We start from the raw sequence: 15869 nt of genomic DNA, 5'->3' as shown, positions 1-15869 counted from the left end.
GGGAAATGCGCAAAACGTATATGAAACCTTCTTGAATCTTGTGACTTGAGTTTAGTGAACTTGGAGAATAACCATCACCGGTAAAATTGAACAGCCAAGATTTCGAAGCCAAGGATATTTTAAATAACTCCGCGAAGTGGCACAAAACGTGTCATCTAAAGTTTGCAAGATCTAAGCTGGAAAGAGCAAAGAAACGAGCAGTGGACCATGGTGCTCAAGAGTTGGGGTCCAGGAGGAAATCTAGAAGATCTGAAGGTCCAAAAGAAACTTGCTTGTTCTGCGAGCAAACAGAAGGGGGTTCTACATGAATGTTCGATATTTCAGCTGGACCAGAACCTGAAAGAATTGGCAACAACCATGCATGATACAGATCTTCTTGGCAAATTGTGCAGAGGTGATGTAATTGCTCAGGAGTTGAAATATCATTTTGACTGCCTCACTGCATTCAGAAACCATTATCGTTCCACCATACGCGGAGATTCAAACAGAGAGACAAATGCAGAGAGGCAACTGCTTTTTTTGCAGAACTGGGCCGGTACTTATAAAAGTTCATAGCGCTATGAATTTTTCATAAACCTTCAAAAAGACAGCGCGAGAGGTGTCATACGAGCTTATGAAATTTTCATAGGTACAAAGGACTGACTCTTCAACGGGTCACATGTACATGAAGGTTAAGATCAAGATCAAGGCATCATGGCTGGACAACAACAACAAGCCCGTGTACGTCAGCCAAGGGAATTTCGAGAAAGGAGAGACGTCCTGAATGAACTGAGTGATACAGAACTGATCAGAAGGTACCGACTTGATCGTGCTGGCATTGTTTTTGTGACAGACTTGGTGAGGCCCGTGTTACTGAGACCAACGGCGACCAACAAGGCTCTCACTCCCGAGCATAAAGTTTTAATAACCTTAAGGTACCTAGCGACGGGGAAAATGCAGCTCTGTAATGGTGATGACTTGGGAGTGTCCCAACAGACAGTGAGCAGGGTCATCACGGAAACACTGGACGCCCTAAGTGCCCCACACATACTGAAAAGATTTATAAAGTTTCCCGCCAATCAAGATCTCCAGCAAAAAAAGACAGAATTCAGGGACGTTGCTGGCTTTCCTGAAGTGGTTGGTGTTATTGATGGAACTCACATCAGAATTATGAGACCAAGACAGTTTGAGGCAGAATATGTAAACCGCAAGAGATACCATAGTATAAATGTGCAGGTGGTTTTCGATGCCAAATACAAGATTACTGACTTAGAAGCGAAGTGGCCAGGCTCAGTTCATGATGCACGCATTTTGAATGAAAGTGGGCTCAAGAGGATGTTCGAGACTCGTGCTGTTCCAGCTGGATGCCATCTGCTTGGGGACAGTGGGTACGGTAACAAAACTTGGCTGCTGACACCATATCTGCGACCTCAGCATGAATACCAGCTAGCCTACAATAGGTAAGATATGAAATAATCTGCATTTCGTAAAACTATATGATGAACTGCAATAGCTTCTTGATATGATTTGGATAAACAACGTATATTACAAACAAAATATTTGCCTGGCAAATTTGCAGTTTATGACCCCACACCCTATTTTGATTTTCAGTTTCCCTAAGAATAACAAACATGGGGACCTAATGGGAGTTTGTGATTTTAGGTGGGGGAATGCAAAATCGGGCACTCTTGCCAGTCTCGCAGTGTTACAACTTTCAGCAATCTAACCTAAACAGTATTATGTAAAAGAATTTTATTTCTACTTTTCAGAGCTCACAAGAAAACACGGAGTATTGTGGAGAGAGGAATTGGCCAGTGGAAGCGAAGATTTCATGTTCTCCACAGTGAAATTCGTGTAACTCCCCCAGGGAAAGTATGTAAGATTATTTTTGTCTGCGCTATGTTGCACAACATATGCAAAGACAGAAATATTCAAATACTTTTGGAGGGTGGTGAAGAACATGGCCAACCACAAGCAGAGGACAACATCCAGATGGCTGCCGGAGAGGAAAATGACGACAATGGTGGTCATGCCGAGCCGCTCCCTGCAGGTCAAGACCGTGATGGATTGCGGTACAGGGACGAGTTTGTCAGACGCTATTTCAAGTAAGTTATATTAATGGAACTAATTTTAAACCCCAAAACTAATGGTATTATTACAGTGTGTTCCCTGTCTCACTGTTGCATTTCTCACCCTCATACTGGGTTAGTTCTCACCATTCTATAAATTTCTTACCCCTATAAACTGCTAGAAACGCCGTTACTGATTTTTTTTTAATTAGAGATTTCCTTATGGGCGACGCGCTCAGCCTGTGTCCCGGCGCATTACCGAGCCTTGGGCCAAGTGCACCATGGAAAATGGTCTCCAATGACATTTGACTCTAACCTAGGCTAGGTCTTCCGATAGATTATAGTCAAATGTCTTCCGGCGTAGGTTATTAGTATTAGAAAACACGCCGAAACATGATGCGCGGCAACCCTTTTCATTAGCTTAAAATTGAAAAAAATTAGTTGTGAAAACAAAGGTTAGCAGAATCATTCAAAACACACAAATATACCAAGAAAATATATTCACTTCATAATTTGCGAGACAGGAGAGACACTGGAATTTTAATTACCAAACTAACAATCATGCTAAAACCACTGTTGTACATTTGGGAAGTACTAGTATTCAATAATGTGTAGTATAATTGAATCATTTCCTTGTAATTTTAGCAATCACTTGCCCTACAAAATCTTATTTTAGCTATGTCTTTTTTTTTCAGTGTTGAACTGTGAGGAACTTCGATGTACAATCGTGCCAGAAAAAACTGTGTAAGTAGAGGAATTTAATAGAAAGACAAGTTTAAGCAATCATATTTATTTATCATATTTATTTTGTATTTTGGTTCCACTTATCACACACTTGTGCAATTTTTTCCATTGCCATCCTAACTGCTCTTTGCGCTTGGATTTGTTCCTCCAGTAGCTGAAGCTCAAGTTTCCTTTTTTTTTTTATGTTGCAGCTCCTCCTCATCTACCATGAAGACTGTTCCGTCTTCCGAGGCAGAGGGAAGCAGCACACTGGTGACTTCTGTGGCAGGGGCAGAGGGAGCAGGCACGCTGGAAATCACCTCAGCAGCAGCAGCAAATAAGGCGGGCAGATCTTGGGTAGCACCCTCCAAGAGCGACGCTGGGCCAGTTTCTGCATGACTGGTTAACTCACTCATGCAGACACTAAGGAAAAAAAAGTTTAAATTATTGATAAGTCTAATTGTACAGTGCTCGCAAAAAGTTTAGGACGCGCCTATCAGCCGAACGCAGGTCGCTAGGGAACTCACGCATTATAAGAAAAGAGCTGAAAAAATCGTTACAATGTAGCGAAAATGCTTTGCTTTGTCTTTGCAACGTTGGTCGAGTCTCCCGCTAAGTAGTGACAACACTGAAAATGAGCTGCCAGTTAGTTTTTAAAAATTTAAGTAGTGAAGAAATAACCTTTCCACCCCAGCCCGCTCCACGAGTGACGCTTTGAAATTATGTGTATCTACAGATTGTGTTGTGAACTGCGGATTTAATATTGGGAAATATGAACAATTATCACATGATATACTTGCAATGATAGTTGCTTTGCATAAGGCTGGGCAGCAAACCAAGGAGATTTTGATACAACTCGGTGTGAGTGAGTGTTCTCTGAGGAAGAACGTTGCCAGGTTTCACCAGCGTGGCGGCGAGGAAACACCCACTCAAAAACCTCGGTCTGTCCACCCTTATAAGGTCTTATAACGGCCGTGGAGCGGGCTGGGGTGGAAAGGTTATTTCTTCACTACTTAAATTTTTAAAAACTAACTGGCAGCTCATTTTCAGTGTTGTCACTACTTAGCGGGAGACTCGACCAACGTTGCAAAGACAAAGCAAAGCATTTTCGCTACATTGTAACGATTTTTTCAGCTCTTTTCTTATAATGCGTGAGTTTCCTAGCGACCTGCGCTCGTCTGATCGGCGCGGCCTAAACTTTTTGCGAGCACTGTAAGCTATGTTAAGTCTGATACACATTGAGTAAAAATGCAGCCTCAACCTTCTTTCTAATACTCCCCAGTGAATCAAGAAAGAGTTCTGGGGGGCAGCATGAGCTAAACATAACAGGCACCAATTTAAACAAATTCCTTATGCCATGACGAGCTTCATGAGACTACCATGCCCTTAAAAATAAGCAAATAAATTATTCAACAAATACATAAAAGAAAACTACAGGCACTATAGGTTGACTTGAAATAAATAAGTAAAGTTACTACACTCGTTCCCTCGGCACAGCCTTCCAGATAGCTATTCACACTTCTTTGACACTCAGTTGTCTCCCTCTCATAGATTAAACAAAATCTAATCAGTCCAGAAAATATTCCACAACATAATGAAAATAAATTTATAAAACTTTAAACACAATCTAATCATACTAAAACAAATATCCAACACCATAATTAAAATATATTCTTAATCAATTGAAAAAAAAATACACTTGTCTAACAGTACCTGCTGCTCGTCCCTTCAAGTGGATCGTCGTGGAGACTAGGAGCACCAGCTATGCCCGTTATGGTGACATTTTCTTTTCCCAAAATATCTGCCACCAGCTCTTCAAGAGGGTCAATGGGGGGATGAGGAGAGCCACCACCTGGAAGTTAAAATACAGTTTTGCTAAGCCCAAAATTGAAAAACAAAAGAAAAGAGAAAAAAAGTATAAGGTTTATTCCACACATGCCTTTTTCTTTTCTTACTGTCCACTTACTCCATACTGAATGACCTTAAATGCCCAATCAAAGTAGTTTACGAGTGGTGTATATATATATATATATATATATATATATATATATATATATATATATATATATATATATATATATATATATATATATATATCTATATATATATATATATATATATATATATATATATATATATATATATATATATATATATATATATATATATATACATATATGAGGTTCTAATGGTTCAGCTTGATGAGTTCTTGGCAGACAGGTAAAATTGACCGCTGTGAGAAGGGAGAACTTGTAGTTTTATCAAAAATAGACCAAAACTAAGGTGCCGGAGTTGTACTGGACCTTTACCCTAACTTTACATGGTGTTCTACAGTTAAGTATGTAGTACCCCAATTTAAGAAAAAAATATATATTTTCTGGAAAAGCTAAATCTGAAGAACCATGCGCCAGGAATACTCATTTCTCTTACCTGTTGCAGCAAAGTCCTTTCTGACTTGACTCAGCTTGGGCCGTGCTGTGACAAGGATGGTGTGCCATCGCTTTTGGCACTCCTTCGTTGTCCTCTGCCCTGCAGGAAAGGCTTGCTGGAGTTTGCTCCTTATGTCCTCCCATGCCTTCTGCTTGGTTTGATGGGTGCACCCATCCTCGCTGAAGCTCTGCCTGAGAACACGAGCGTGGTCTCTGTAGAGCTGAAGCAAATATAAGGACTCGTCCATAGTCCAGTTCGGCTTCCTTGTCCTCTTCTTTGATGGGGTTGAGGCAGCAGCTACAGGGTCATCCATGGCGTCAAGAAACGAAAAGGCGTGCGGCGTGTGGCTCACTGGCTGACTGGCTGAGCGAATGTTTACCTCCGGCGGAGCGCCGTTGCTAAGGCTACAGTTTGTTTTGGACAATAACCTTATTTACTGCGAAGATATAGTGAAATTATTGCTTAATTAATATGGAAATGTGTTTTTTATGTCTATTTCCATATCTTCAGTGCTTCTATATCACTTAATAGAAAAAAATTGTATGCAGGGTTCCCACACTTGTCGGCGATCACGAAATCACCCATAGCTATGAACGTTATAGCTATGAAAGGAATATGAAACTTTCATAGTGCTTATGAAAAAAAATTATGAAACTTTCATAGTTATTACCAGATTTACGACTGAAATTTATGAAATTTTATAAGTACCAGCCCTGGTTTCCTATATAACCGATAGACTCAGTGAAAGGCAATGCATCTTTCCCTTGCAGAACTTACACAACATGTATGAAGCACGAAGAAGAAATGTCGGTATTGAGAGTGACGTGAATCGAACAAGATTGAAAGATAAACTGCTCAGCCACTTTCATGATCAATGTCAGGAGCAATCATCTGGACGTGCACGGATGCTCGTATTTCGAGAGGGTTTGGGAGACCTGCTGCAAGAGGTAACACATAGACCTGAAACAGATGCCCTAGCAATGATACAAGTGGCAAAAAATATCCGAAAGGATATATTTATTTAACAAACCAGGATATAAATTTGACGGCACATTCACAGAGCATTGTCAATCAGAAAGCATTCCAACATACTCTGTTGAACCTTATATGATTGCTGCTCAATGGAACAGATATTGAAGACCAGGATGACGAAGAGAGCGAAAGCTGCCTTAGTATTGCTAAACTGATTTATTTCAATATAAAAAAGAAATCATCAAAAAAACAAGATCTTGACATAAAGCAAAATAGGCCGTTCCAGAGAGATGCTTTTGTCTTGTATTTGGGAGTCAAGATCCACACACAGACTAAAAATAAGATTCTCATTGAGCATCTTCACACCCTGGGGCTGAGCATAAGCTACAAGCGTGTGCTCCAGAGAGAAAACAAAATTGGCCTATTATGTGACAGAAAAGTATCAAGCTGATGGGATAGTCTGTCCTATGAATCTTCGTAAAGGGCTATAGACAGAGGGAGCCATTGACAACCTCGACCATAATCCATCATCCCAGACAGCCAAATATGAAGCTGGCCTTGGATGCACAACATTGTGTTCTTGCGTGGGGGATTGTGATTTTCATCTAGATCAGTAATAACTTGAGTTGTCATTATATTAGAGATAACTTATGCAATATATGTAATTTTGTAGCCATTGTGCGAATGATAAAATCTCAAAGTCTGATGTTTAGCTTGAAAAGTATGTTCATTCTTTATATGCATATTATACCCATTATGAATTTATGATGTATTACAGTTTTAAAATAATGAAAGTTTTGCCTGATAAAAATATTGCAATGTCATACATGCATGATGTATCAGTTGCTAAAATGTTTGCCTTGTAGAATATGGCTGGTATATTTGTAAAATTTTCAGCTGTAAATGTGACTCCTAATCAACAAATTAAACCTAATTCTAAAAATGTACGGTAGAGCCTAAGGAACAGGATGGTAGCTTTTTGCTAGTAATATAAGGTGATAATTGCTGTTCGCAACATGAAAGTCTCCCAGCTGTAGATATTCATATATTTTGCACTCTAATGTGTGCCTCTTATATCAGCAAATTATGTAAATGTAATTTTATGGTACTAAATATTTATATAAAATCAATTTTTGTCCATTTTATGACAATATTTAAAATATAAAAACATTGCTCTAAAAACATCTAAACATCAAAATCAGATTCCTTGACCTCAATAGCATACTATTTGACATCAACATCAAAGAAATAACTCAGGTGGAAGCCATGATATGGAAAATAGCAGAAACGGTCAGCTCCAGTGGCGGCCATTTTGACAAAATCCAAGATGGCCGCCACCGAAAGTTGATAGCTCTGGGCACCCCTTCTAAAATTGATCACTGTCACCAAATAAAGTCACACAGTAAGTTTGGCGCTTTTGTCCACTGTGTAAATATTTTGACCCTAAGGCCCCTAGCCAACAGGCTCATAGTGCTGCCTGCGTCTCGTTTTTCATCATCCAGTTCATCTCATCCCTGTCCTAAGTTTCATTCTCATCTTTTTTCAGTCCTTCATGACCCTTGTCCTAAATCTTTCGCCTCTGCTGTCCACTCCTCAACCCTTTCATCCCTTTGTCCTCTCCTTTCTCCCTCCTGTTCCCTTTCCCTCACCTCATCCCTGTACGTCCTTCAACCTCTTCTCTTTCCACGCGTATATGATCCTTGTCCTAAAGTCTGTTCCCCCTATAGTCCCCTCCTCTTCCCTCTCCCTACAACTCACCCCCCTATAGTCCCCTCCTCTTCCCTCTCCCTACAACTCACCCCCCTATAGTCCCCTCCTCTTCCCTCTCCCTACAACTCACCCCCCTATAGTCCCCTCCTCTTCCCTCTCCCTACAACTCAACCCCCTATAGTCCCCTCCTCTTCCCTCTCCCTACAACTCACCCCCCTATAGTCCCCTCCTCTTCCCTCTCCCTACAACTCACCCCCCTATAGTCCCCTCCTCTTCCCTCTCCCTACAACTCACCCCCCTATAGTCCCCTCCTCTTCCTTCTCCCTACAACTCACCTTGACCATCTCTGTCTTCTCCCCCATAATAGTCTTTTTCCACCCGTACATCATATCATCCCATATCCTACAACCTTTCAGCCCTACTGTATCGTTTCCCTCCTCTCCCCTTCACCCCCTTATCCACCGCTCACTTCACCGCAACATCTCTCACCTTAAAGCATTTCACCATTACTCCGTGGTCTGGGGATAAGCGTGCCTAACTACGAATCCGTGGGCTTGGGTTTAAATCCCTGCCCAGTTAGTCTGCGTGCAGCTCACCCAGCTGTTCATCCTCCCTTTCGGGCTGGTCGATAATTGAATACCTCAGGGAATCTGGGGAAGGTAAACTGTGGTAATCCGGATGTCAAAATGGCCTTGTGTCCCGGGGTAATGGGTTATTCCCACTACAGGATCAAGGGCCAATGCGACGGAGATAAGCACCATGTCCCTGCAGCCATAGCATATGACCCAAACTTTACCTTACCTCTCCTCCCTCTTTCATTCGCCCTAAAGGAAAACTTACAGCAGCGTCGCAGGTGAATAGAGGCCAAGATTGGATCCTCGCCCTCCCTGAGGCTGACATGCGCGACCCCGTGCTGCTGGCAAGCGTCACTCACTCAGCAGACCCCCGCCACCTGCCTCACCCTGCCGCCTTAATTTTTCTCACCTAGCTCATCACCCAGCATCCTCATATTCCACCCTACCTCTCTCCTCTCGCCTCACCCCTTCTACCTCCTCACTAATTATATTCAATTCACTCAACATCACCCCTTCACCACCTGCCCCCATCAACCCTCACCCGCCGCCCGTTCCAGCCACTCTCCACACACCCTTCCCATGTAAAGCTTTCCACCACAACGTTTGTCAGGCGTTTACAAACAGTGATGCTCTTATGACCCAAGACCGCAGTGGGTTGTGTGGCGTTGCTGTGTGCTGCTGTGCTGTGTGGGGAGGGAAAAGAAAAATGTGAGTCGGAGATATGAACAGGTGGAGGGGATAGAGAGGAGAGAGTGGATAGATGTGTAGGAAGACAGGAAGGCATGGATAAACTGGTGAATAAAGGTGGTGCGTTAAAAGGGAAACGGGAGCGTGGGAGAAAGAAAAAGACGAGAGATGACAGGAGTGTACGAGAAAGCGGGGAAAATGGGACAGGATAAAACAAGTTGAGAGATGGGTATGTAGTTGATGGTAAACAAGGAAAGAGAGAAGAGGGATGGAAAGAAAACGAGATGAAGGACACGAAGTAGAGGATGTGTGTGAATGGGAAGATAAAGGGAAAACACGAGATGAAGGAGAGGAAGGTGTTTGTCTGTAGGGTGAGGGGAGGCAGGGAGTAGATATATCCATAGAGCAAAGAAAAGAGATATCGATAGGAATGAAGATTAGAAGGGCGAAAAGAAAAGCAACGGAGGAAAGGGGGAGGTAAAAGGGGCTAAATGAGGGAGAAGAGGAAGAGGAAAGGAGAGAGACGATTGGGAGAATGACAAATGGAGATTAGTCATACATAGGTGTGGAGGGAACACAATAGGTGAGCACATAATTATAAGGGTGCAGGTAGTGGGAGGAATAAAGCAAAGTAAAAGGGTAATTTTGGGGAGGATCAGCGGGAGGTAGGGAGAGGATAGAGCTGGTTTGTCATCTCATCTCCATCACATTCCACCCACTCCTCCTCCTCCTTCTACTTCTCCTCCTCCTCCTCCTCCTCCTCCTGACAAAGGCATCAAACTGCAGGTTGATGAATTTAGATCCAATAATGGGCGAGGGTTAATATCCTGAGTTGAGGCCAAATTGGCTGTATGAGAGCTTCGTGGCGGGCCTGGGTTGGAAACAAGGGGATGGCGGCGCCCCCAACGACACGCTATCACACTCCCAACAGGCTTACAAAGAGGCATGTGGAGAGAGGGAGAGGAGGGGAGGGGTGGACTTGCAGCAGCATTAAGTTTGAAATACCTATGGAAATGGTGCTAATGATGTGCTGTGTAATGATCTGGTGTTGAGTGGAGAATTGTGAGAGGCTTGAAAAGTGAGATGAATAAAAGGTGGTGGTGAGGTGGTGTTGGTTGGTAGTGGTGGTGAGGTGGGGGAGTGATGGTGGTGGTGATGATAATGGAGGTGAGGAAGACAGTAAGCAAGAATGAAGGGCTCTTGAGGGAAAATGAGTTTTTAAGAGTGGCATAAAATTGTGAGGCAGGAACGTGATGGTAGTAATGGAATACGCGAAGATGAAGGAGAGGTAGGTTGTTTAAAAAGCCGGGGTTAGGGGACTTCGAGAGAGAATATATGTAATTGACAGATGAAATAAGGTATGGAAATGGACAGCTTAAGTGCAGGGCAAGTGGAGGTGACGGATGTGAGATGAGTAAGATGGCGGTAAAAGCAGAAGTAGATTTAAAGGTAAAGGATAGTTAAGAAGGGGTGGATGGAGGGATATTAGGTACAAAGGCAGGAGGAGGGGTATTACATAGAGTGAAGATTTTAAAAGGTATGGAAGGGAATATAAGGGCGGAGAGAAAGCATTAATTTGAGACACACGGCAAAGACAGATGAACAGGATGGCAGCGAAGGGTGTTGGGGTGCTGAAGCCCCTGAGGAATAATGCAGAATAAGACGCATGGATAATGTCACGGCGCTTCTGTTGGCTGGAATCAAGCACTCATTAGCGTGATGACTTAACTAATACATGCGAGGACATCCCCCGTCCTCCTCGACTGACACTGAGACACCTGGGAACACCAACACGTCAATACCAAAGCGAGTCAACTACATGCCTCGCGACCAGCTGAAGGAAGTGGAAACAGTCCTCTCCATCACCTTAATGGAAAGGCACAGACACGACACACGCTACAGTATAAAGAATTAAGGACAAGTGCCGTTTGTATTGATGAAAAAATACCACAAGCGTGACCAAGCCTTTGATTTTACTGCATGTTCAATATATAAGAACAAATTTATTCAGTTCTGAAAAGCTATTAAAGACAGTAACATTGGCGATGCAAATGCACTTAAAAACAACAACAATAATAATAATGATGATGATGATAATGAATTATCAATATATATACATAGATATGGCAAACAACCAAAACATGCAGGATATCCATTCAAACAATACAATATTTCAAAACAAACCGCCACAGGAACATGACAAAGCACACGAGAATACATCAGTCTCGACTTGAGGAAGTGAAGTCTGGAATTCACATCAAAACTCTGCGTCGAGAAACCTGTCATTTCATCTATACTGCCACTTACACTTCTCCCCCTCCTCCTCCTCCTCCTCCTCCTTCTTCTTTGTCTTTTTCTTTTTCTTTTCTCCTCCTCCTCCTCCTCCTCCTCCTCCTCCTCCTCCTCCTCCTCCTTCCCCTCCTCCTCCTCCTCCTCCTTCTTTTCCTCCTCCTCCTCCTCCTCCTCCTCCTCCTCCTCCTTCTTTTCCTCCTCCTCCTCCTCCTCCTCCTCCTTGCATCAGCCTCTTCCTCCATGCATGCGTTACTCCGACAAGCCGAGATTACATTTTTATTTTTGTCTGAAGAGATTTCATAACTCTGACGTGACGAAATGAAGTCGTGAGTCGAGGTGTGTGTGTGTGTGTGCGTGGAGGGGGGGAGGGTATGCATTCGAGTAGGACATGTTACTAAGAATACGACAGACAGACAGACACTCTGACTGATGAGAAACAAAGACGAAGAAAGCATGCTTGCAGACAAAAAAATGCTTGAAAATAAAATCCTGTGCATGCACACACACACACACACACACACACACACACACACACACACACACACACACACACACACACACACACACACACCGCTCCGGTAGCTCAATCGTCTAGAGTGCAGCGCTGCAAGGCTTCACGGCCAAACAGGCGGCGGTTCGAGCCCCGCTCAGGCCGGATTCTTTCCGTTGACTAGGAGTGATTACTGTCCCCCCTTGAGCAAGGGGGATGGGGTGTGTGGTGTGTGAGGTCCTGGCAGTACCCAGAGATCGACGATAATGAGCACGCACTTGCTAGTGTCGAGAAGGTACCTGCACACCATCACCAAGACTTAAGAACATAAGAACCTCTATCATCACTGCTTCAGCTATCATCGCCGCTATCACCACAAATACAATATGTGTTGGACTCAATATCACCACCATAATCACCCTTAATACTATCACCACCACCATCATCACTATTTCTGAAATCACTGCAACCGTTACTCCTATTATCATCATCAACATCACTAATGTCGTAATCATCTCCAATAGTATAATTACTATTTTCATCGCCATCACCACCCCCACCAATACAATCAGCACCACCTTACCGCCACCATCACCACTAAATATATAGCAACCAATATCGTTATCGCTCAGCAAACTATTGGCGCACGGTATCTTGGGTAACATTCACAATTGGCTTGTGGACTGGCTCTCTGAGCGGAAACAGAGTAGTTCTAAACGGTGTTACATCTAACTGGCTCGATGTCAAAAGCGGCGTACCTCAAGGATCAGTGCCTGGCCCCATGCTCTTCTTAATTTATGTTAATGAGATCGATGATGGGCTCACTTGCAAAGTATCAAAATTTGCTGATGACACAAAAATTGCAAGTAAAGTAACTGCAACACTCGACGAAGAAGCTTTACAATCAGATCTAGATCGACTTGCACGTTGGGCCAATCAATGGCAAATGAAATTTAACGTTGACAAATGTAAAGTGTTGCACATCGGAAAAAATAACAATCGCGTTCGGTACGTAATGAATGGCCAACAACTTTCTGCAGTAAGTAAAGAAAAGGGTCTTGGAATCACTATATCAAGTGATTTAAAGCCCGGTCAGCATTGTTCAGAGGTAGTTAAAACTGCAAACAAATTGGTTGGCTTCATCGGACGAGTCTTTAATAATAAATCGAAAAAAGTAATATTAAAACTATATAATTCATTGATTCGACCCCGTCTAGAGTACTGTGTACAGTTTTGGTCCCTATTACAGAAAAGACATAGAGAAGTTGGAACGGGTTCAACGAAGAGTAACAAAGATGATTCCTAGGTTGAGAAATTTATCATATGAACAAAGGCTTAAAGAAGTAAATTTATTCGGCCTTTCAAAACGAAGAATGTGAGGCGATCTATTAGAAGCGTTTAAAATGTTTAAAGGATTCAGTGATATTAATGCGGAAGATTGCTTTACAATTGATCGATCAAATCGAACAAGAAGAAATCACAATTTGAAGATAAGTGGTAAAAGATTCTCGTCGCACGAAGCTAAACACTTCTTCTTCAATCGAGTTGTTAATGTTTGGAACTCTCTACTCTTTGATGCCGTTGATAGTACAACAGTTACGGCATTCAAGAATAGATTAGACAAGTATTTTGAATCCAACCAGCAACTAAGATATTACTCATTGTCGTAATAACGTTGTTCTTTCGAATACTGGTGTCCTTGTCCGCTTTTATCGCCCGGTTAGTGGTAGCAGTAATGATAGATCTTTCCTCTTTCCTACATAATTTCCATGCAGTTTTTACATGCTGCATGGTTCTTTTTCCTTTCCTGCCAGCTTTGGCTGGAGGGATGGGGGGTGGGGAGGAGCCTTCGCCTAGTTAGTGTAGATTGTCACAAACAGCCTCGTAAGGACTAGCAGGTCTGCTGTTGTTTGTTCTTCCTTTGTGTTCCTTTGTGTTCCCTTTCAAATACATCATCACCAGCAAAAACACCCTCACTTCTATCCGACACTTTTATTATTATTATTATTATTATTATTATTATTATTATTATTATTATTATTATTATTATTATTATTATTATTATTATCATTAGTAGTAGTAGTAGTAGTAGTATCATCATCATTATTGAGATCACAAATTTTGCTATCATTTTCAAAATCGCTTCACCCCTTCTATATTATGTTTCTCCTGGGATATTTCGTCATTAACACGGTAAGAATCTGGGCAGCAGTAATAAAGCATATAAAATAAAAGCTGCCAACGCTACAACTACAGCTATATCTCCACCACAACCATCACCATCACCACCACCACCACCAAAAACACGTTTACTTTCTATTTAAAAATTATATCAATTCCTAAAAGATAAATGCGAGCCCTCGTTCGCCAGTTATGTGTTCACAATTAACTCACAGACGCAAATGACACAAGTTTGGAAGAGGGTACACAAAATTCCAGGAAAGTTCTCACCAAGCCAACCACCTGCACTTAATATCAACAATGACAAAATAGCAGGGAGCACAGAAGTCTCCGACGTCATTGCCAGTGCATTTTCTGAAGTGTCTAAGCGGGTCTAGACCACCTGAAGTGCGCCGTCACTTGGAAAAACAGAAGAGACGCAATTTAGACCACATCATTGAACACTGAAACATGCAACGTTCTCATCTCCATGCGGGAACTACAATCAGCTCTCTCCCAATGAAACGTCACGTCGCCGGGCCCCAATAATATCCCATATGCCATGATCAGACACCTTAGTCCTACCACCACGACCCTGCTGCTCCCAATATGGATGGAGTGCCTCCTATTGTCCTTAAAAACTGTGCCTTCGTGCTGTCACCCTGCCTGGTCAAACTCTTTCGCCTCTGCCTGTCAACATCTACCTTTCCTTCTTGCTGGAAGTATGCCTTCATACAGCCTGTGCCTAAGAAGGGTGACCGCTCCAATCCCTCAAACTACCGTCCTATAGCTTTACTTTCTTGTCTATCTAAAGCTTTTGAATCAATCCTTAACCGGAAGATTCAAAAGCACCTTTCCACTTCTGACCTTCTATCTGATCGCCAGTATGGGTTCTGCAAGGGGCGTTCTACTGGTGATCTCCTAGCCTTCTTAACTGACTCTTGGTCATCCTCTCTTAGCCGTTTCGGTGAAACTTTTGCTATTGCGCTGGACATATCAAAAGCTTTTGATAGGGTCTGGCACAAATCTTTGCTTTCTAAACTACCCTCCTACGGTTTCTATCCTTCTCTCTGTACCTTTATCTCCAGTTTCCTTTCTGACCGTTATATTTCTGCCGTGGTAGACGGTCACTGTTCTTCCCCTAAATCTATTAACAGTGGTGTCCCACAGTGTTCTGTCCTATCTTCCACTCTTTTCCTGTTGTTCATTGATGATCTTCTTTCCAAAACGAACTGTTCTATCCATTCCTACGCCGATGATTCCACTCTGCATTACTCAACTTCTTTTAATAGAAGACCCACCCTTCAGGAACTTAACGACTCAAGGCTGGAGGCTGCAGAACGCTTAGCCTCAGACCTTACTATTATTTCCGATTGGGGCAAGAAGAACCTGGTGTCCTTCAACGCCTCAAAAACACAGTTTCTCCACCTATCCACTCGACACAATCTTCCAAATAACTATCCCCTATTCTTTGACAACACCCAGCTATCACCTTCCTCAACACTAAACATCCTCGGTCTATCCTTAACTCAAAACCTCAACTGGAAACTTCATATCTCATCTCTTACTAAATCAGCTTCCTCGAGGCTGGGCGTTCTGTACCGTCTCCGCCAGTTCTTCTCCCCTGCACAGTTGCTGTCCATATACAGGGGCCTTGTCCGCCCTCGTATGGAGTATGCATCTCATGTGTGGGGGGGCTCCACTCACACAGCTCTTCTGGACAGAGTGGAGGCTAAGGCTCTTCGTCTCATCAGCTCTCCTCCTCATACTGATAGTCTTCTA

At 42.7% G+C, this 15869-nt stretch overlaps 2 protein-coding genes across 3 annotated transcripts; one reads left to right on the top strand and one right to left on the bottom strand.

The window, feature by feature from the left end:
- The first annotated feature begins 591 nt into the window (after positions 1-591).
- On the top strand, positions 592-3132 carry LOC126992480 (putative nuclease HARBI1). The gene is made up of 4 exons (XM_050851232.1): positions 592-1439; positions 1749-2084; positions 2744-2792; positions 2984-3132. The coding sequence occupies exons 1-3, from the start codon at positions 694-696 to the stop codon at positions 2754-2756; spliced, it is 1095 nt and encodes a 364-aa protein (XP_050707189.1). The 5' UTR covers positions 592-693; the 3' UTR covers positions 2757-2792; positions 2984-3132.
- Positions 2815-5915, bottom strand: LOC126992486 (uncharacterized). Of its 2 annotated transcripts, XM_050851246.1 has the most exons (3): positions 5202-5915; positions 4485-4623; positions 2815-3194 (listed from the first exon to the last, which is right to left on the bottom strand). In XM_050851246.1, exons 1-3 carry the CDS (start codon positions 5512-5514, stop codon positions 2954-2956), a joined length of 693 nt encoding a protein of 230 aa, XP_050707203.1. In that variant the 5' UTR covers positions 5515-5915; the 3' UTR covers positions 2815-2953. The 2 variants fall into 2 exon arrangements, with proteins under 2 accessions (XP_050707203.1, XP_050707210.1); XM_050851253.1 differs by lacking the exon at positions 4485-4623 and having other exon boundaries at positions 3059-3194.
- Positions 5916-15869: the final 9954 nt, after the last annotated feature.

This window comes from Eriocheir sinensis, chromosome 7 (assembly GCF_024679095.1).
Source record: "Eriocheir sinensis breed Jianghai 21 chromosome 7, ASM2467909v1, whole genome shotgun sequence".
Taxonomy (NCBI): Eukaryota; Metazoa; Arthropoda; class Malacostraca; order Decapoda; family Varunidae; genus Eriocheir; species Eriocheir sinensis.
The sequence above is the reverse complement of the archived record's forward strand: the minus strand, read 5'-3'. Positions and strand labels throughout refer to the sequence as shown.

Excerpts from the sequence above, each read along its gene's own strand:
- LOC126992480 (XM_050851232.1), top strand. The coding sequence starts at position 694 with ATGGCTGGACAACAACAACAAGCCCGTGTACGTCAGCCAAGGGAATTT. Across the intron at positions 1,440-1,748 it reads TACCAGCTAGCCTACAATAG|AGCTCACAAGAAAACACGGA; the intron begins GTAAGATATGAA and ends TCTACTTTTCAG.
- LOC126992486 (XM_050851246.1), bottom strand. The coding sequence starts at position 5,514 with ATGGATGACCCTGTAGCTGCTGCCTCAACCCCATCAAAGAAGAGGACA. Across the intron at positions 4,624-5,201 it reads AAAGGACTTTGCTGCAACAG|GTGGTGGCTCTCCTCATCCC; the intron begins GTAAGAGAAATG and ends TTTAACTTCCAG. Across the intron at positions 3,195-4,484 it reads CTTGAAGGGACGAGCAGCAG|TGTCTGCATGAGTGAGTTAA; the intron begins GTACTGTTAGAC and ends TTTTTTCCTTAG.